Source organism: Prionailurus bengalensis, chromosome C1, assembly GCF_016509475.1.
Source record: "Prionailurus bengalensis isolate Pbe53 chromosome C1, Fcat_Pben_1.1_paternal_pri, whole genome shotgun sequence".
Taxonomy (NCBI): Eukaryota; Metazoa; Chordata; class Mammalia; order Carnivora; family Felidae; genus Prionailurus; species Prionailurus bengalensis.
The window spans coordinates 75357514-75379209 of NC_057345.1; the positions used below are offsets into that span (position 1 = coordinate 75357514).

A 21696-nucleotide genomic window follows, 5' to 3' on the forward strand; every position below is an offset into this window, starting at 1 on the left:
TTCTGGGGTGTTTTGTGAATAAGGCATTTTAATAGCTTGACGAAAGGTCAGTTATGAGCACCTAAGCTCTTCTAATTCTGAACATGAAACCTCTTGTTGGATGTAAAGTCTGAGGAAGCTTTCTTGGGTTTGGGAAGACTCAGGGTCAGCTGTGTTACTATATACCTCCAAATGAAGGAGCCAGTTTAAGGCTGGACCTTAAGTAATCAGGAGCCTTCTAAGGATATGGATTGTTCCTATGTTCTAGAACTCTAATTCATCTTGGAAGCCAACTGCTCAGTTGTGGTTTTGGAGAAAATACTAAAAGCTCCAAAAACAGCGTATCTTTTGCTCTAAATGTTGTTGGTGAAATTACTAACAAATTGTTTTTACTCCTCATTCTGGCTCTGGAAAATCTCCTCCCTAGGGACATTTTAACTACATCATATTTTCTGGTGACTTCCAAAGCAGTACACCTGACTAAACTCTTTAATTTTATCACTGTTTTGTCCCTCCTCCTTTGCATAATATGTAGATATTTATGATGTAACCAGTTTCCTGTATTAAATTCCCTTTGTTCAAAATATCTAGTGTGGTTTCTGTTTGTCAGCTAGACTGTGAATGGGATACCCTCTTTTCATACCACACAACAAATTTAGAATACTTTAAATCCAGTCTGCTTAACTACACTTAACTTATACGCCATTGTTGTCCATATTCTAGTTCTATCATTTTATCTTCAGTTCCACAAATTAGATGAAATTATTGTTTCATATAGTCATTGTTGGTTTATAATTACCCATATGTTTATCATTTTCTTTGTCTACCATTTCCTCATGCTTTTTAGACCTTCCTTCTAGAATTATTTTGTTTATTTTTCATCCTGAAGGTATACACTTTAAAAAGATACTTCCCTAGCTTTTCTTAACATAATATTTGTCTGCAGTGTTCTGCTTTTTTAATAAAATGGTGTAGATTTCCTTTGATTTGCTTAGGATTTGTTAGGTTTCCTGAATCTGAGATTATATATTTCATCAATTATGGGAAATTCTTAGCCCTTGTTTTTTATTTGAATATTGCATCTCCTATATACTCTGAACTCTTTCATTTTAGAACTCCAATTAGATGCATTGACAATTTCTTCAAATCCCCTCCATTTCTGCAATATTCTTTTTACCTGTGACCAGCTTGCTCTTTTTCACATATATTGTATTTCTAATTTCTGCTATATAATTTTTAATACTAGAAGTTCTGTTTTGTTAATATTTTACAGTCTCTTGTCCTGGTCATTCTTTTGATATCCTTTGTATTTAGTTTTACCTATTAGATACACTTTTTCACATGTGGTAGAAAATAATGATAATAAGTGAAATTTTTGCCACATTACAGTGTAGTGTTCTCACTAGTGGTGAATTTTTTTCTACCTGAGCTTTGTGATTTCTAATTGTGTGCACATTTTCACTGGAATTTTATCTGTGGGAATTCTTTTTAGTCTGGATTTAAAATGCATTTTTTTAAAAGAAGATTTGCATATTTTTGGTAAGATGCCTAGAAGCATTATCAACCTGAGGCCAATTAAAATAAATTTAAACTAACTTTTTGGTGGCCACATAGATGATATGATTTCCTGCATCAGGCCTATGTGAGAGCAGTAGGAATTTTTTTTTAGTGTTTATTTATTCTTGAGAGAGACAGAGCATGAGCAGGGAAAGGGCAGAGCGAGAGAGGGACACAGTCTAAAGCAGGCTCCAGGCTCCAAGCTGTCAGCACAGACGCAAGGCTCGAACTCATGAGCTGTGAGATCATGACCTGAGCCGAAGTCAGATGCTTAACCGACTGGGCCACACAAGCGCCCCGAGAGCAGTAGGAATTTTTAAAGAATATCCATTCTCCTTCCCCACAGTCATCCCAAGCCAAAGACAAGTCAGCAAATAATTCAGCCATTATGGATGGCACTTTTTGAGCTTTCTGTTTTTAGGTTTCTTCTGATCTGATTGCCCGCTTTATAGGATTACCTCACAGCCTTTTCTTGAGCTCTTATTAAAATCCAAGTTTTATTCCACCAGGATGATGAAAGCTTAGCAAGTCTCTTTTTATCAGAAAAGCAAAACCATTCTCAGAAAAATAAACCTACAGATGTCATACTTGTATCTGCAGTAGGATTGGGTCACATGCAACATGCACTGCCTTCTTCCTAACTCCCAACTGCAAGTGCGACTGAGAAATTTTGTTTTATTTCCCCCCCTTGCCTCTTGTTTTAAGCAAGAGAGAAGGAGATTGAAGATGGAGTATGAAGTTAGTCAATCTATAGAGTCAGGTACTTACAGATTGCAAATATTTTCTAACGTTTTAGCTTAAGGTGTTTCATAGCACTTTGAATTTTATAGGTAATTGTTATCCTTTTTTAACTTAATTTTGGTGACATTAGTTTCTTAAGATGTCCATTTAATTTTCAAATTTATTGACAAAATTTATAACATCTGTTATTCATTTAAAGTCCACATTTATCTATAGTAACATTCCCTCATTCATTGATAATATTGGTATGTTCTCCATTTTTCTTCTTTGATCACTTTTCTGAGATTTCCCATATTATCATTATGCCCCCTTCACACCTCCCCCCCCTCGCGCACGCACACACACACACACACACACACACACACACACACACACACACTTTACTAATCCTTTCTTTTGTGTATTTTATTTTGTTAATCTCTGCTCTGACCTTAATACTTCCTTTCTCCTGTTCTCTTTGGAATTACATGGATTTTTTTTTTTTTAACTAACTTGAGGGGTGCCTGGGTGGCTCAGTTGGTTAAGCCTCCGACTCTTGATTTTGGCTCAGGTCATGATCTCATGGTTCGTGATGAGTTCGAGCCCCACATCGGGCTCTGTGCTGACGATACACAGGGATCTCTCTCCCCCTCTCTCTCTGCCCCTACCCTGTTTGCTCTCTCTCTCTCAAAATAAATAAATAAACTGAAAAAAAAAAACCTAACTTGACAGATGCTTAGCATCTTAAATTTATTCTCTTTTCTAATATATGTGTTCAGGGCTTATGAATAATCCTCTCAGTATTGCTTAGTTACATCATAGAAGTTTCCATATGTAAATTTTTAAATTTATTTTCATTGATATATAATTTACATGTAACATTTTGTAAGTTTAAGGGATACAGCATGTTGGTTTGATACATTATATATTGTAATATTATTATCACCCTAGCATTAGCTGACACCTTTAGCAAGTCACATCATTATCATCTTTCATGTGGTGGGAACAATTAAAATCTAGTCTCTGCTGTGCATTGGATCTCCAGGACCTATTTACCAGTTCCACGTTTGTACCCTTAAAGACATGTCCTCAATTTTCACACCCTCCAGCATCTTGTAACCACCATTCTACTTTCTGTTTTGTCACATCTTGGCTTCTTTAGGTTCCATATAGAAGGGATAATATACATGTTATCTGTCTTACCCCATTCAGCATTATGTCCTCAAGGTCCATCCATGTTGTCATAAATAGCTGAATAATACATATTCCATTGTGTGTGTGTATAAATACAAACACACACACCCTGTGTCTTCTTTATCCATACTACTATTGATGGATCCTTAGGGGTTTTTTTTTTTCCCATATCTTGGCTATTGTGAGTATAATTTCCTTTAAATATATACCCAGGAGTGGGATTACTGAATCATATGGTAGTTCTATTTTTAATTTTTTGTGGAACCTTCATACTTTTTCATAATGGCTGTACCAATTTATATTCCCACCACCAGTGTACAAGGGTTCCTGTATCTCCATAGCGTTGAGGACACTCATTACCTGTTGTCTTCTTGATGATTGAATGCTTTCTTCCGGGGGACAAAAAAAAAAAATTCCTCAACCCACTTTTTAATCAGATTTTTCTCCTTTTTACTATTGCATTGTGTGGGTTCTTTATGTATTTTGGATATTAACCCTTTATTAGATAATTTGCAAACATTTTCTCCCATTCTGTATGTTGCTTTTCATTTTGTTAATTGTTTTTTGCTGTGCAGAAACTTTTTAGTTTGATGTGGATTGAAGTTATTTTTGCTTTTGTTGCTTGTGCTTTTGGTGTTATATCCAAAAAACTATTGTTATGGCTATTGTTGAGGGCTCTATCCTACATTTTCTTCTAAGAGTTTTATGGTATCAGGTCTTATGTTTAAGTCTTTGATTCTCTTTGGGTTACCAAGATTTGTCTGCCTATTACTGGATGCTAATGTGGATAGGATGGCTCCGAGGTCCTTTGGCCTATGATGCTAGATACCACAAATTCCACATAGATGGATGTGTAATTTATTGTTACAAAAGAAAGACAAAAAGGAGGAACATCTGTGACACCATGATGCCGATATCACCTAAGGTTTTTAATGAGTTTGAAATATTTTTTCTTTTTCTTTTTCTTTTTTTTCTTGAGAAAGAGACTGCACCTACAAGTAGGGGAGGGGCAGAGGCAGAGGGAAAGGGAGAGAGAGAATCTCAAGCAGGCTTCATGCTCAGTGTGGAGCCCCACATGGGACTTGATCCCACGACCATGAGGTAATGAACTGAGTCGAAATCAAGAGTTGGATACTTAACCAACTACACCATCCAGACACCCCTGAAATATTTTCTCATTTTCATTATGTCTTTGTGGTCTCATGAACTGGTTAAAAGTGCATTTCTTGGGGTACCTGGCTGCACACACACTCTCTTAAAAAAAGTGTGAGGGGTGCCTTGGGTGGCTCAGGCAGTTAAGCATCTGACTCTTGACTTTAGCTCAGGTCATGATTTCTGGGTTTGGGAGATCTAGCACCACGCCAGGCTCTACGTGGAGCCTCCTTGGGATTCTCTTTCCCCTTTTCTCTCTGCCCCTCTCCTGCTTGCATGTGGTCTCTCTCAAAAGTAAATAAATAATTTTTTAAAGTGTTGTTTCTTATTAAACATGAGGACTTCCCAGTTATCCTTTATTTATTGTTTTTTTTTTTTTAATTTTACTGTAGTGCCTTGTGCGGATACTTGTTTTATGTTCTGTGTGTGCCAAAAAAATAATGCACATTCTCCAGTTGTTGCGTGTTATCCTTAGTATGTTTATAGGTTAAGCATTTTGTTGTAGTGTTAAAATCTGCATCCTTACTGGATTTGTGTCTGCTTATTCTATTAATTACTAAAAACACTGTTGATATTTAATGGAATGTGAAATTGCTGTTTTCTTTTGAATTCTGTCAGTTTTACTTTCTTTTGTGTCCATGTTATTGAGCACCCACTAATTAGGATTGATTGGTCTTTATGATGAATTGAACCTTTTATCATTGTGAAATGACTTTCTTATCTCCAATTATTTTTGTGCCTGAAAAGTATCTTTTGTCTGTTGTAAATATAGTTTGGGGTTGGGATTATTGATTGAATATTTTTTTCTAGTCTTTTACTTTCAACTTTTCTGTATTACTATGTTTTAGATATGTCTCTTGTAAATAATACATATAGTTGAGTTTAATTTTACTCATTTTTACCTAGACAAATCTTTTTTTTTTTTTTAAATTTTTTTTTCAACGTTTATTTATTTTTTGGGACAGAGAGAGACAGAGCATGAACGGGGGAGGGGCAGAGGCAGAGGGAGACACAGAATTGGAAACAGGCTCCAGGCTCTGAGCCATCAGCCCAGAGCCTGACGCGGGGCTCGAACTCATGGACCGCGAGACCTTGACCTGGCTGAAGTCGGACGCTTAACCGACTGCGCCACCCAGGTGCCCCGACAAATCTTTTAATCAGTCTAAAGTCTTTATCTTTTACCTAGATCATTTGGTCCATTATATTTAAATAATTACTGATATATTTGGGTTTATATTTTGTGCTTTCAGTGTTTCTTCTTTCTTGCCATTTTTATAGTATTTTGAAACATGAGTCAATTATTTTGGAAATTTTAGTTAATTTAGACAGTACAAAATGCATTCTTATCAGAGACTGTAGTGTTAATCACTGTTCTTTCCCATCTCCATACAATTCAAAGGCCTTAGAATGCCTAGTTTTTTATTCTAGCCTCTTGAAACCTTTACATGACTTTATTATTGATTGATACATAGTGGTCATTTAAGGTTTCTCGCAGTAAACCATTTTCTGTGCTCTTCATTCCTTATTTTTCTTTTGATATACCTATTTCTAATCACTTTTAGAGTTTTCTTTTTAAGAGTTTATAGTTGTGACATTCTTTCCATCTTGGTAGTCTTTAATTTTTTCTTTATTCTTGAAAGGTATTTTCACTGAGTTTGCAGTATAAGCTTGATAATTGTATCTTGTAAGGAAACTGTCATTCTGTCTTCTTCTAGCTTTCATAACTATTTTTGAAAAGTCTGTTGTTAATCTATAGTATCTCCTTAAAAGTACCCTTTCCTTGGCTGCTCTTAAGATTTTCTCTTTGTCTTTGATTTTTTGAAGTTTTACCATGATGTGTCCATGTGTATTCTTTTCCTCTGTATATTTCTGTCTGAAGTTGATTGAATAGCTTGAATTTATGGATTGATATTTTTATAAGTTCTGAAAAATTTGTCATTATCTGTTCACATAATGTCTTTGAATCATTTTTCTTTTTTACTCCTGAAACACAGATTTAGATTTCTTTTTGCTCTCTGTGTCTTTTAATCTTTCATTTTGTATTCCCCCACCTCATTTTTAAACTTCCTTATTTTTCATGAGTAATCTGCTATTTTTCTATATCTAATTTGGTGTTAAACTCATCCATTAAAATAGCTAAGTATAAGTCCCAATACTGAAGGTGCTTGTAGTCTCAGAGGGAAAACAGACATGAAAATAGATTATTGTAACACTATATTACACACACACACACACACACACACACACACACACATATATGGGAAGAAGGTATGCTTTGAAAACATATTAAAAAGGGGATCAGATTGGGGGATGGTTAGCAAAGAAAAAAGTAATGCCTAAGCTGAGTTAACAATAGTATGGAGGAAGTCAAGTGCATTGCATTCTGGGATGATAGAGATTTTTTTTTTTTTTAAGTGAACATAGAGTTTGATGAAAAACAGTAATGGAAAGTTAACTTAGACCTAGTCAGCATACAGCCGTTAATGCCTAGCTCTGAAGGTGGGACTTTATTTGGAACCTCTCTGATTCTACTATGTAAACATTATATTAAAGCCTTCTTAGTGAATTTGTATAACATATAGTTGGTTGGTTTTTTTTAATTTTTTAATGCTTTTATTTATTTTTGAGAGAGAGCCCAACAGAGCGCAAGCAGGGGAGGGGCAGAGGGAGAGGGAGACACAGAATCCAAAGCAGGCTCCAGGCTCTGAGCTGTCTACTTAAGAATAGATTCAAGGGCGCCTGGGTGGCTCAGTTGGTGAAGCATCAGACTTCGGCTCAGGTCATCATGATCTCACAGCTTGTGAGTTTGAGCCCCGCATCGGGCTCTGTGCTGACAGCTCAGAGCCTGGAACCTGCTTTGGATTCTATGTATCTGTCTCTCTCTGCCCCTCCCCAGCCCTCTCTCTCAAAAATAAACATTTTATTTAAAAAAAAAAAAAAAAATTCAACATTTGCTGTTCTTAGAGTGGAAAAATAATTTCATCTTACAAAATTTTTAAAAATTGCCTTTTTTGAAAGAAGAGAACATTAATGGGGAATTCTAGTAAACGCTGTTTTGAAATGTGTTTTATTTTATTTTATTTTTTTTACATTTATTTATTTTTGATAGGCAGAGACAGAGCACAAGTGGGGGAAGGGCAGAGAGAGAAGGAGACACAGAATCCGAAGCAGGCTCCAGGCTCTGAGCTGTCAGCACAGAGCCTTATGCGGGGCCTGAACTCACAACTCATAAACCACGAGATCGTGACCTGAGCCGAAGTCGGACGTTCAACCAACTGAACCACCCAGGCGCCCCTGTTTTGAAATGTGTTTTATGTGAAGAAAAGTGTTTAGCAAATATACCGGCAACCATATGTTTTATAATGCTGTAATTTACCATAACCTGTAAAAAAGGAAACTGGAGAGAAGAAAAGTAGCTCATTAAAAGGAAAGATAGATCGGGGCGCCTGGGTGGTTCAGTTGGTTGAGCATCCAGCTCTTGGATTCTTGGTTTCAGCACAGGTCTTGATCTCGGGGTTTGTGCTGACAGTCTGGAGCCTACTTAGAATTCTCTCTGTCCCCTTCACTCTCCCCCACTCATGCTCACTCACTCTCCCTCAAAATAAATAAAAACTTAAAAAAAACAACAACAACAAAAAAAAACCAAAAGGAAAAACCAGGCTCTGTGCTGACAGCTCAGAGCGTGGAGCCTGCTTTGGATTCTGTTTCCCTCTCTCTCCTCCCCTCCCCTGCTCATGTTCTGTCTCTTTCTGTCTCTCAAAAATAAATAAATGTTAAAAATTTTTTTTTTTAAAAAGGGGCGCCCAGGTGGCTCATTCAGTTAAGCGTCCAACTTCGGCTCAGGTCATGAACTTGCAGTTTGTGAGTTCGAGCCCCACATCAGGCTCTGTGCTGAGAGCTCAGAGCCTGGAGCCTGCTTCGGATTCTGTGTCTCCCTCTCTCTCTGCTCCTCCCTTGCTCATGCTCTATCTCTCTGTCTCTCAAAAATAAATAAATGTTAAAAAAAAAATTTTTTTTTAAGAAAAAAGGAAAAATAGGTGAAATCTGAGGAGGACAGAAAAGTGTTTCTCTAACTTCTAAAGGAGTAAAAAAATGGGCTTTATAAAACAAGACCTATCTAAGGTTAAATTTCTGCCTTGGCATACACTTTTTGACTTCTGCAAATTACTTGAATTAAGTTTTGGTTGTTTTTATTTGTAAAGTGAGGTTATATTACAAAACTTTGTGAATTCCTTCGAAGATTAAATAAGCAGAAATACCAGCTACTTAACTGTGCCCTGACATGTAATTTTATTGAGTCCTAAACATTGGCCTAAGCACTGTACAGGCTTTATCTTCACAATAACCCCCAATTTGTGGCTGAGGAAACTGCAACACAGAGATGTAAATGTATGACCAGTAAGCAGTAGCCACAGGATTTTCACCCAGGCATTCGGACCTCCAGAGCCCAGACTCCTAATCATTATATTATTTCTCATGTTCTAATCCTTATTAAAACTGACAATACTTTTCTATAAAAATAGTGTTAGATATTATAATACTGTCACAAATTCATGGACTGTTAGAATCAATGGATCATTCACTGCCTTAGTACAACCTATTTTAATGTGCAATAATTTCTCATACAGCATCCTTTACAGATTATAATCTAGCTTCTGTATAAATGGCTCCAGAGACAAGGATTTTATTGCATTTTAATGGAACTATTTCATTGTTAAATAATTCAAAATGTAAAGAATTTCTTTATATTCTGTGATAAAATTTTTGCCCTCACTACCTTTACCCATTTGTTCTAATTCTCTTGCCCTAATTCTCTATAAGTGGACAGTTTCTTTCATAGACAGATATTTAACAAGAATCCTTTCTCTTTCTCATCCTAAACTAAATACCATCAACTATTTTACAGATAACACATTTCCACACTTTTCTCAACTGAGAGCCTTCTGTGAATGCATCCCAGTTCTTTTTTAAAATGTGCTTACTATAAATTAACTTTGTATGCCATATTTTATGTGGTTATGATTTCTTTCAAGAGTCGTTTATCATTTATGTTAAGAAAAGTTTAAAAAAACAAAGAAAACCTAATTATTCATGATCTGAATACACTCAACTGTTCAGTCATTACTAATGTGAATTTCATTTGTGGCCTCAACAGGAGATATGCTTATACTTCATACAATGAGTATGACTAGCTAATGTTTATTGAATATCATGCACCATGCCCTTTTCTAAGCTCTGTACATGTAACTTATTCAATCATAATAATCCTGTGAGCTTGATGCTATTTTTACTTTTTTAACAGTAAGGATAGTGAGGCACAGAGCTGTTAAGTAACTTACCTTCTATGACCTGGTTTGTACTGAATCTCAGTTCCAAAACTAAGATTCAAACCTGGGTACTCTTAACTACTATTATATATATGTGTGTGTATGTCTTAGTTTAGGCTGCTTCAACAAAATACCATAGATGGGGTGACTTAAAAAACAGACATTTGTTTTTCACAGTTCTCGAGGCTGGGAACAACTCAAAGTGCCAGCAGGGGCAAAGTTCTAGTTATGGCCCTCTGCCTGGTTTGTAGGCAACATCTTTTCTTTGCATCCTTACATGACCGAGAAAGAGCATCCTAATGATCTAATTACCTCCCAGAGGGCTCACCCCCAATACCATCACACTAGGGCTTCAACACATGCGTTTTTGGGGACACATAAATATTCTGTCCATAGCAATATGTTAAGTAGTTCTTTTGTGAACCTAATCTGAAAAGTTGTCTATACTTAATATCAGTTTTTTATAAGAATATGTCCTCTACAAAAACACCTTTTGGAGCAACTCATTTATAATGTAAGAAATTCAGTTACAGTAGAAACCTTTCTTGAATTTGAATCTCAGTTCAATAATTGTGCAACTTTGCCTATTTCCTGATGTGTAAAATGTGGATAATATCTGTCTCAAGTTATTTTAAATTTAAGATTAATATGCGTACATATATGTATTTGTGTGTGGGTAATTATACTGTCATATATGTAAGTATGCACACACGCAGAACCTAGCATAGTTGTTTACAATGTTTTTAAATGGCAAAAAAGCAGCTTAGCGCAGGAATTATTAAGGTAGACTTTGGTATGGAAGTAACTTACTAGATATATGACCTTGGGCCAGTTTCTTAACTACTCTGTACCCTAGTTTTTTTTTGTTATTTGTTTGTTTCTGAAATATGGGTGCAGTGCTCATTACAGGGCTATTTATGAGGATGGATGAGTTTATAGAGCACTTACATCAGGATGTACACTTTGTAACATAGTATATAAATGATAAAATTGTATCAGGACGTACACTTTGTAACATAGTATATAAATGATAAAATTGTATTTTATGTCGTTATTTAGGATAGCACCTGTATTTTTGCAAGTCAGTTAACAAATTATGTTGAAATGTTTTTAAACTAATGAATTTTTTGAAGGAATGTAAAGCCAAATATAAAACATACTCATTAAAATCAGTTGGTCACACCGTCTTTTATTGCAGAGGAGACATGGGAACCCTGAAGCACAAAGGTTAAGTAACTTGCAGTTTAGACAGTTTTCCAGTGGTTGCCAATACTTAGAACTAAATCAGGTCTAGTACTCTCGTCTTCTAGCTTATTTTTTTTATGACAAGAGACCGAGGGCAGATAAAACACAAAATAATGAACTTCAACATGATGAACTTTAGTATTCATGATGTATTATTAGTATTTCAGTGATAATGGATTATTCAAAATAATGAGAAGGTTCTAGCTGAAGTTTTTGTTTTTGTTTTAAAATAGAAGCACCACGTATGCTTTATGAGAAGCCATGGACTTGAATTTTTGGATATTCCCCCTACCAGCAGTGTGGTATTAGTCAGTATCTTTGAAACATTTTCCGTTGTGACTGAACATCCTCCTAATAGAAAACAAAATGTGAAGTCCTTTATATATGTGCTTAGATTATTACTATAAAGAATGCTGGCATTATATTTGAAGTATCCTTAGTTCTACTTAAAAAGAATTACTTTAGAGGAATTTGTATAATGTTTAAATGTGCTTTGCTCTCTAGTCAGGTAATGAGTAGAGATTTAGTTTAATTGTTGGATATTTTGAATAGATTAGTCAAATTAATTTAATTTAAACATAATAGTGTTGAGAAAACTTGGGGCGATGCTCTAATTCAGTTTCAGACTCAGTATATCCCTGGCAGATGATCCTGCAACGCTACTTGAACATTTTCTTGGCTTGTGGTCTTACATTATCTGTAAGTATAAAGAGATTCCATTTAGGTGACATTAAGCTCATCTCAAACCCTGTAATTCTTTATTCTTTGAGGATATTAACATTCATTTTTAAACAGCAATTTGTCCTAGTAATTTTGACATAACTATTTAATTTACAGATTGCCCAAGGACTCCAGATACCCCTAGCAGTGACCCTCGTTGTTCCACTAGCAATAATAGATTGATGGCTTTACAAAAACAATTGGATATAGAACTTAAAGTAAAACAAGGTGCAGAGAACATGATACAGATGTATTCAAATGGCTCTTCAAAGGTAAGTACTATAAATTATAAATGTAAACCTATACAGTCAATCCTCATGATTTGTAGGTTCCATATGTGTGAATTCACCCACCTGATAAAATTTATTTGTGACCCCAGCATCAGTACTTGCGGCACCTTCACAGTCATTCGTGAACGTGCACAGAGGGATGAAAAATGTGATTGTCTGATGTGCATGCTCACAGCTGAGGTCAAACAAGGTGCTCGGCCTTCTTCTGTAAGCTCTTACACTGTAAACAAGTATCCTTTTCACGGTCTGTGTAGTGCCACAGTTTGTGCATTTTTGTGCTTACTGTGCTTTTGCTGTTTAAACACTGTTTTTTGATTTCTAAGACCAATTTAGCCTCCAAACTTGAAAGTATTGACAATAAAATAGGTTGGAAACAAATAGTTTTTAAAATAATATTTTTAAAATTGCTTACTCCTACCAAAATCAATCAAGAAAAAATTTACTTATGTGAGTAAAGGACCATCCATATTTGCAACTTTTCTGTGAATCTGAAATTGTTCTAAGACAAAAAGTTTACTTCTAAAAATTTAGGCTCTAATGAGTTTTCTATCACTCTATCATGGGTTTTTAGGAAAGGACAGATGAAAAGACAGGACATTCTAGCAGTACTGATTGGACTAGACCTGTGAGTTCTTGGGGAATCTGGTATGGGCATGTAACTCCTCACTGAGAATCATTTTTATGGGGAACAGTTGTTACTAATGAGAATGTGTCCTTGTGCGGAGGTATAATGTAGAAGAGAAAATGTTGGGAACCACTGAACCAGATTATTGTAAAGGTTCTTTCCAATCTAAGGTTCTATAATTTTATAATTTCTAGAAAGTCTTAGAAAGGTGGACTTATTATAAAATCTACATTGGTATTCTTAACTATATTATTTTAAAGATCTTGCCTCTGAAAATTAATGTTTCTTTAATATTTATAGGTATTTCTTAAGTAATTTCAGAGTTAAAGTTATTTCTGTTTGGGGAGGTTTTTGTGTGTGTGTTTTCGTTTAAGAATTTAAAATTGGGGAGGAGCAGGGGTGGAATTTTTTACTTGGAGTTATGCACCCTACCTACTCACCCAAAGAAATCTGGGAAGATGCTGAAAAGAGAGAAATGTGCATATGTTAATAAGTAAGATTTTTTAAGCCTAGTAATTAAAATTAGATTATATGCCATATTTCAAATAAATTTTTATCTTTAGAGAAATGCAGTTTTTTCTATTTGATATATAATACATGATAGCACGTTGTTTTTTCTGTGTTTTTATTTTTAGTATTGACCTTTAGTTTTGAGCATTTTTCATTTTTATCAATTTGGACTTTTTTGTTTTAAGGCAGTAGTGTTCTTGGAGTTGTGAGTGCATGGGTATATTTAAATTTATCCAGCTACCACCCTCTAGAATAAGATTTTTAAATATACAGTTGATGGATTAGATTGAGATGTTTATGAGCCCTTTGAAGTTAAAGGAAAATGGAGTGTGTTTGAATGAATGGCTGAATGAGAAGGCCATAGGTTTCACTATTCTTAAAGTGGTCTGTAATTGCCCATTCCACCCCCAAATTGAACAGGTTTATGGACATATTAAAAGTAAAACAAATAGATAACTTATGATAAATACAGGTCCAAAACGAACAGAACTATGAGCATCCTGCTAAAACAAAAGATTATTTTCCAATAGCCTTTTATTTTTAATTAGGAGATTTGTTAATTAGGGAAGGGGTCAGGTGGAGGTCCAGAGCATATAACAGCTTCTGTAGTCTCTGACATAGACCTGCCAGTTATTTCTGTCTAGATTTGGTCTTAGCTGTTTTCCTTTCTCATCTTTAAACCTCTCAAAAGGTCAAAGTATATCTCTACAAGATTAGGGAAAATTGTAAATTGAAGTTATGTGGAATATTTAATTAATTTATTAAGGTCTTAACAGCTGGGCTCTGGAGTATGAATGTAATAAAATTATGCCTTATAATAGGTACTTAACAGGTAATATTCCACTTTCAAAAGCCCTACTGTCCAAAAAGGAGATATCACCTGTAAATAATTATATAATAGTGATTTGTCCAAGTTACTTTAGAAACAGTGGGTAAGGATCACTTAACTACCAGAAGAAATCATTAAAGTCTTAGCATGAGATTTTAAGGATGATTTGGAGTTTAAAAGGGAATTACTTTCTAGGGAAGATGATGGGTAAACCCAGCAGATAGAGTAAGGAACTGTTGAATAGGCTTATTCGAAGAAATAGAAGTGCTTTTGTATGGCTGTAGCAGAAACTCTTAACCTATTTCTTTCCCAACATATCTGAGGTAGGTAGAATATTAGCTCTAGCAGTCATTTTCAGTGGAAGGCCATGCCCTCTTGGGAAAACAAATTTCAATCTCCAGAAAAGCACATTTATTTTGGGGAAAAGTCTTTCAAGTGATTCCAACAAGACTTTTTTTCCTTTCACTGGTAGAGCTTTAAGTGAGTGAGGCGTAGTGAGAGGTGTAGCATAATTGAAAGACAAACTAGATTATAAAGTACTTTGGACAAAATTAAGCAGTTGAGATTCTATCTTATAAGATATATGGAGCTGCTGAAAGACTTCTAGACAGTAAATACATGATCAGATTTTAAGTTAAGAAAGTTCACATTCATCTTTCTCAGACTTGAAGAATTAATTAGAGAAGGGTCCAGTATATAGACAGCAAGTTTAAGTAGGCTTCTGTAGGGGTCCAGGTTAAACATGCTTCATTCCTCTTGTAACAGCAGTAAAAGCAAAGAAGACAGAATGAAGCTGTTTGGGTAGAATAAATATGTGGTGTCTGGCTATAAGGAAGAAAGCAGAGTCAAAGATGATTTTTAGATTGGTTATGTGGGCACATTGGTGGATGGTGGTGCCCTTCATAAGTATAGGTAATTCACAATGGGGAGCAAATTTAGGGACAGGGATAATGAATTTATTTTGGTGGTAAAAATCATCTTGAAGACTCTGGTTATTGAATTCTGTATGACAGAATTGCCACCCTAGTACACATTATAGCCAGAGTTGTCCTTTAAAAGCCAAGTCATGTATTTTCACACTCTTGGTTCAAAACCTTCCATTGGCTTTCTAGCATGCTTAGAACAAAATCCAGAGTCCTTATTGTGGCTCTGCGAGTTCATACATGATTTACCCTAGATACCTTCTGATCTTCTCTAAAACACTTTCATTCTCTCTCATTACAAGCTATATTGGCTTCTTTGCTATCTCTTGAACATACCAAGCACACTCTTACCTCAGAGGCCTTGCATTTACTGTGTCTCTACCTAGATTTCTCTTCTCCCAAATGCTTTCATCTCTCACTCCATTACAGTTTCTGGTAGATGCTAACACTTCAGTGAGCTCTTTACTACTATCCTATGTAAAATAGCAGTCCTTTGGGGGCACCTGGGTGGCTCAGTTGGTTAAGGTCAGACTTGATTTCAGCTCAGGTCATGATCTCACAGTTGTGAGATCAAGTCAAACATCAGACTCTGCACTGTGCGTGGAGCTTAAGATTCTCTCTCTTCCTTCTGCCTCTCTCTCTCTCTGTCTCTGTCTCTAAAAAAATATATATATATATATGCATATATATATGCATATATATATATGCATATATATATATGCATATATATATATGCATATATATATATATGTATATATATATATGCATATATATATATGCATATATATATATATGGCAGCCTCCATCTCTCCTATCTCTTTCCCTGCTTTACTACTACCATAGTTTACATCTTTATAATCTTTATCAACATTAAAATGTAAATTTCATGACTCTAACCCCATTGGTTTTCAGAATAATATGAGGGCTTTGATAAGACATGTTGAAGAGATGTTTTCCACTGATGTTTTCAGACGGCAAATGAACTATTTATTAAAATATGGGGTTCTTTTTAACCTTTTAAAATGTATCCAGGTATTTTCAGACCTTTTTCTCATTTGAAAATACCTGACCATATATCCAGGCCTCACTCCCCTAAGTGTCCAGTCTTGATATAGTCCAGACTCATCTGTATTAACAGCCCATAAAACCTTTCTGGATTCCCTCAGTGAAAATTGATCCCATCTTCCTTTGAATTTACTTTGACTACTTTAAACATTCTGATACATACAATAATTATCTGTATCTGTTCAATTAAACTATAGGTTTTATAGGGTACCATCCTGATTAATCTTTGTATTTTCACTGGATGTAACATTTAGTACATGCAAAATAAGCCATCAATATGTGATGGAAAAATAAGGATAATTATTGGTTTACCTATTTCTGAAATCTGTGTGGTGGAGTGTATTTGTTATAATGTCCCACTATGACATGCAAAACAATATTTGTTTTATAAAATAAATTATATAATTTGAAAATATTACAAATTTTTTAGCTTATGATTAAAATATATTATACATTTGAAATATAACTATCAGACATTATAGAGTGCTAATTACTAATATAAACCATGTAACATTGTTCTTTTTAGTTCAAAATTAGCCAGATATTGGCATTTTCATATGATTCAACCTAACAAACATAAAAATCTTTCCAAAGCCTTAATTAACATAAAAGCCAGTATTTCTCTAATGCCTAAACCAATTCTTATACTTTGGACCTACCTTGTCTCTTGCCTTGAATATATATTAGGTGCTCAGTAAAAATCCATTGAATGCCTAGAAGCATAAAACTGACATTAAAAATTTATTGAATGCTGGAAAGCATAAGACTGACGTGTAGTAACTATAAATCGCCTGTGACAGGTAATATCCAGTGTCAGTTTTAAAAGCCTTCATCATACTTTGACATCTGTGCACATCTTCCAAAAGTCTGGGAAAATTCAATTACTTTTAAAATGAACTAAAAATGCTCTTCTTTACATGTTGAATTGAAATAGTTAAAGTATTTCCAAAGAAGTAAACGACTTCTGTCTTCTCATATACTGATTAAATAATAAAAGGAGTAGCTCAATTGAAAAGCATAGCATTAAATAGTTTGTTAATAGTTATTCATTTATATTAGGATTTCATTGAAATAAGATAATCATTTTTATTGCTCTAAAAGGGGACATTTTTAATGCCAATCATGTGCTAGGCAATATGATTTTAGTTTTATCTAGTGCTTACAAAAGCTTCATATTTTAAAGAATGGTATCCCCATTTGTGTAATTTATGCAAGAAACCTAAATCTTGCAGAAGATAGGTTAACAAGCCCAGGTTTAAAAGTACAGTACGATTTGGGGCCCAGTCTATCTGATTGCAAAACATATTTACCCCACTAAATTAGGAGCTTTGGAATACTAAGTTTTTTTCTTACTCCAATAAGTTCTCAAAGGAATAGAAAAGCTGTTTCAAATCTTCAGTTTTTCTGATGTACTTAATAGTGGAAAGGAGGAGGAATTAAAATAAAAGTATTTTCATTTTAAATTTGAAGGGTGAATAGGTATATTCATAAAAGCATATAATTAGTCATAGCCAAGCAGCACACTCAAGCAAGTATCTTTAATGGTAAAGCATAATTAACAAATGCAGTGTGTGTGTGTGCGTGTGTGTATGTGTGTACACTTCATGGTGTAAAATGATATTTAAGAGACTTAGTAGATTATTTGGTTCAACTCCTTGGTGTGAAATCTAAATATTTAATAAAGAATGAAATCTGACTAGAGGTCTTTCTTAAATTGACTGGCCTTAGGAGCAGGAAAGAAATGGAAGAAGAATTCATAAATTTGCAAATTCTTTTTCTCCCACTGTATATTAACCTTGTTTGGTGTTTAACATAAAATATGTTCACTTTCTTTTTTTTCCCTTATATAATAGCAATATTATCTTTCCCACCCCACATCTCCTTCCTCCTCTTTTATTCAGTGTCATAATAGACTCTGTGTGTGTGTTTCTTTTGAAATGATGCTGCACAGCTGATGCTTGTCTCTTAGCTTCTAGTCTTGAACTCTTCTAGAGAATATAGATTGATTGTATCCTATTTTATTTGCAAATCAGTACTGACTGCCATAGTGATAAAACTAGAGATGCTTAAATAGTAAGCAACAATTGGCTTTTCTTTTGAATAAGTACTTTCTAACTTGATGCATAGTTTTATCATTTTTTTGTGGATTGAAGCCTACTAGACTTTGACAATTAATATAACAATCTAAGCAGCAGATGGTTTTAATTTCTGTTACTTGTTGCATATGAAACTTTTGGGAAAAAATGCTGTATTAGTTTTCTATGGTTGCTGCAACAAATTATCATAAATTTAGTAGCTTAATACAAATTTATTATTTTACAATTTTGTAATTGAAAAGTCTCAAACGGATGTCACTGAGCTGAAATCAAGGCATGGGCAGAGCTGCATTCCCTTCTGAAGGATGAAGAAGAGAATTTGTTTCTTTGTTCTTTCTAGCATCTAGAGGCTGCCCACATTCCTTGGCTTATGGCCTTCTTCTCTGTCTTTGAAGCCAAAAACAGTGGGTCCATTTCTTCTCATATTACTCTGCCCTCCTCTTCTGCCTTTCTCTTCCACATTTAAGGAGACTTATAATTACTTTGGGCCCAACTGGAAATAATCTCTACATTTTAAGGTTGAATGATTAACAACCTTAATTCCATCTGCAATTTTAATTTCCCTTTGCTATGTAACATTCGTAAGGTTCTGGGATTAGGACATGGACATCTTTGGGTGGATCATTATTTAGCAGACCACAATTCCTAAAATGGTAAGTTTTTTGTTACTCTTTGTCAGTAACAGTCATTGTTGTTAGAATTAAACTGGTATGACAGTAACATTATTTCACTTAATTCTGGACCTTTCTTGAAGTTTTAAGAGATAACAGAAGTTTATTCACTATAATTTCCTCCTTTGCTTTATTGAGAATGTCTTGTCTTTTTTTTGACATTCAAGAGTGTCAAGGGACCTTTCTTATTATCTCACCAGTGTTGACAAATGCTATTTCCTGTTTCCTTTATCAAATTTAAGGGAACACAAATACCATCTATGATTAGTTACTTTAAAAATTTCCCTACATATATGAAGCTTCATAAGAATTTAACTGTAATGTTATGAGAGAGGAAGAGATTTTCTAAAATATTTAGGTTTAGTCACTGAGGTGTCTGTCACATGCAATGCTTCTGAGAATTATTGAACATAGTGTGAAAAAATCCTTTATATTTTGTGTAAAGCAGAGAAAATTACAAATGTGAATTTGGAATTCTTTAAAACAGTAATAAGATTTACTTGCTTTCTCACAAATTGTCTTAACTAAATGAAGTTGTTTTTCTCACTTATAGCCGTTTCGTTGTATCTATTATAACGCTTACAGTGTGCTCTTTTAACTCTGTTTTTCACTTGCTAATAATCGTTTTATCTTATTTAGAAGCTGTGAAAATGTTCTGTTTGTCTTTTCACATGCTTACCTTTTCAAACTTATTTTAATAGGATCGGAAACTCCATGGCACAGCTCAGCAGCTGCTCCAGGACAGCAAGACAAAAATAGAAGTGATACGAATGCAGATTCTTCAGGCAGTCCAGACCAATGAATTGGCTTTTGATAATGGTGATGGAATAGAGATAAATTGTCATGCTTATTATTATGGGCTTATAGTGCTTAATAAATATCATGTAGTAAAGAAGCAGTGGTTCAGAATTAAGGAGGAGGAGGCCTTATGTCTTTGAGTTTTGGTGGCTAAAATGGAAGGCTCGTTATTTCAACATTGTATCTATTAAGTATTACTTCAGTGTTTATTTACTTAACTAATTTTTCTCTTACATTGTAAGAATTCATTTCTTTTTCATGAGTTTTAATCACTGTATATGAAAATACCAAATAAATGCTTCAATTGCATTTTTTTTCTCCCCCCTCTAGCAAAACCTGTCATAAGTCCTCTTGAACTTCGGATGGAAGAATTAAGGCATCATTTTAGGATAGAATTTGCAGTAGCGGAAGGTGCAAAGAATGTAATGAAATTACTTGGCTCAGGAAAAGTAACAGACAGAAAAGCACTTTCAGAAGTAATTTTAAATAAATATTTTAACTTAATAAATACATTTTTCAAAGAATGTAATTATTTAAATGACAACAATTGTCTTTTCCCTTTTCAAGGCCCAAGCAAGATTTAATGAATCAAGTCAGAAGTTGGACCTTTTAAAGTATTCATTAGAGCAAAGATTAAATGAACTCCCCAAGAATCACCCCAAAAGCAGTATTATCATTGAGGAGCTTTCACTTGTTGCATCACCAACACTAAGTCCACGTCAAAGTATGATATCTACACAGAACCAATATAGTACACTGTCCAAACCAGCAGCACTAACAGGTAGGTTGCATACATCTCCTAATGGTTTTGGGTGCACTTTTTTTGTGTGTACGTCGGGTCCTGGTTTAATAAATGAATAAAAAGTATGAGTACTTTTAAGAAGTATGCACAGATGTTTAAAATACTGTGATAAGATACACATAACATAAACTTTATTATTTTAGCCATTTAAAAATATACAATTCAGAAGTATTTACTATATTTATGGTGTTGCAAAACTATCACCATCATGTAGTTCCAGAACATTTTCATCATCCCAAAAGGAAACCCCGTACCCATTAAGTAGTTACTCCCCATTCCCACAGCTTCTGGCAGCCACTGTTGGTTTTCTGTCTCCGTAGATTTGTCTATTCTAGATATTTCCTATAAATGGAAGTATATAATTTTTGGTCTCTGTGTCTGGCTTCTTTCACTTAGTGTACTGTTCTCAAGGTTTGTCCTTGTAGAATATATCAGTACTTCATTCCTTTTTATGGTAAATAGTTCTCAATTATATGTGGGTATATACCAAGTTTTGTTTATCCATTTATTAATTGATGGACATTTGGGTTGTTTCCACCTTATGACTATTGTGAATAGTGTTGTTATGAACATTTTTGTTCAGGTTTTTGTCTGAACACCTGTTTTCATTTATTTTGGGTGTATACCTAGGAATGTAAGTACCAGGTCATGTGGTAATTTTATGTTCATATTTTTGAGGCGTGGTCACCTATTTGCCACAGTGGCTGCAGCATCATTTTATGTTCTTAAGAGCACACATCCTTACCCAACACTTGATATTTTCCTTTTCTTTTTTTTTTTTTTTTATTATTGCCATTCTAGTAGGTCCATTACTGAAAGTCAGTTAGTGAAGTCTCAGTTATTTTTTGTGCCTATTTCTCCTTTTAATTATGTAAATGTTTGCTTCATGTATTTTTGGGGCTCTGCTGTGAAGTGCACTTATGTTTATAATTTTTATATCTTCTTGATGGATTGACTCTTCTATCAAAATATAATGTCCTGTTTTATCTCCTGTAAGAATCTTGAATTGAAGGTCTGTTTTGTCTGATATTAGTGTAGCTCCCTCAACTGTCTTTTCCTTATTACTATTTGCACTGAATATCTTTCTCTGCCCTTTCACTTTTTTTTCCTTTTCAGCTCTTTAAAAATGTGATTTCATCTTCTTGTTTCTATTTTCCTATTATAAAAAGCTGTAATTTTTTTATCAGTGTATC

General features: G+C 34.4%; 1 protein-coding gene across 1 annotated transcript in view; it reads left to right on the forward strand.

Moving 5' to 3' along the window:
• The window catches only part of PKN2 (protein kinase N2), a 130037-nt gene that overhangs the window by 55326 nt on the left and 53015 nt on the right, over positions 1-21696 (forward strand). The window contains exons 3-6 of the mRNA XM_043575511.1: positions 12012-12166; positions 19605-19722; positions 20032-20177; positions 20269-20482. Coding sequence (XP_043431446.1) covers positions 12012-12166; positions 19605-19722; positions 20032-20177; positions 20269-20482 — 633 coding nt within the window. The remainder of the gene's footprint in view (positions 1-12011; positions 12167-19604; positions 19723-20031; positions 20178-20268; positions 20483-21696) is intronic.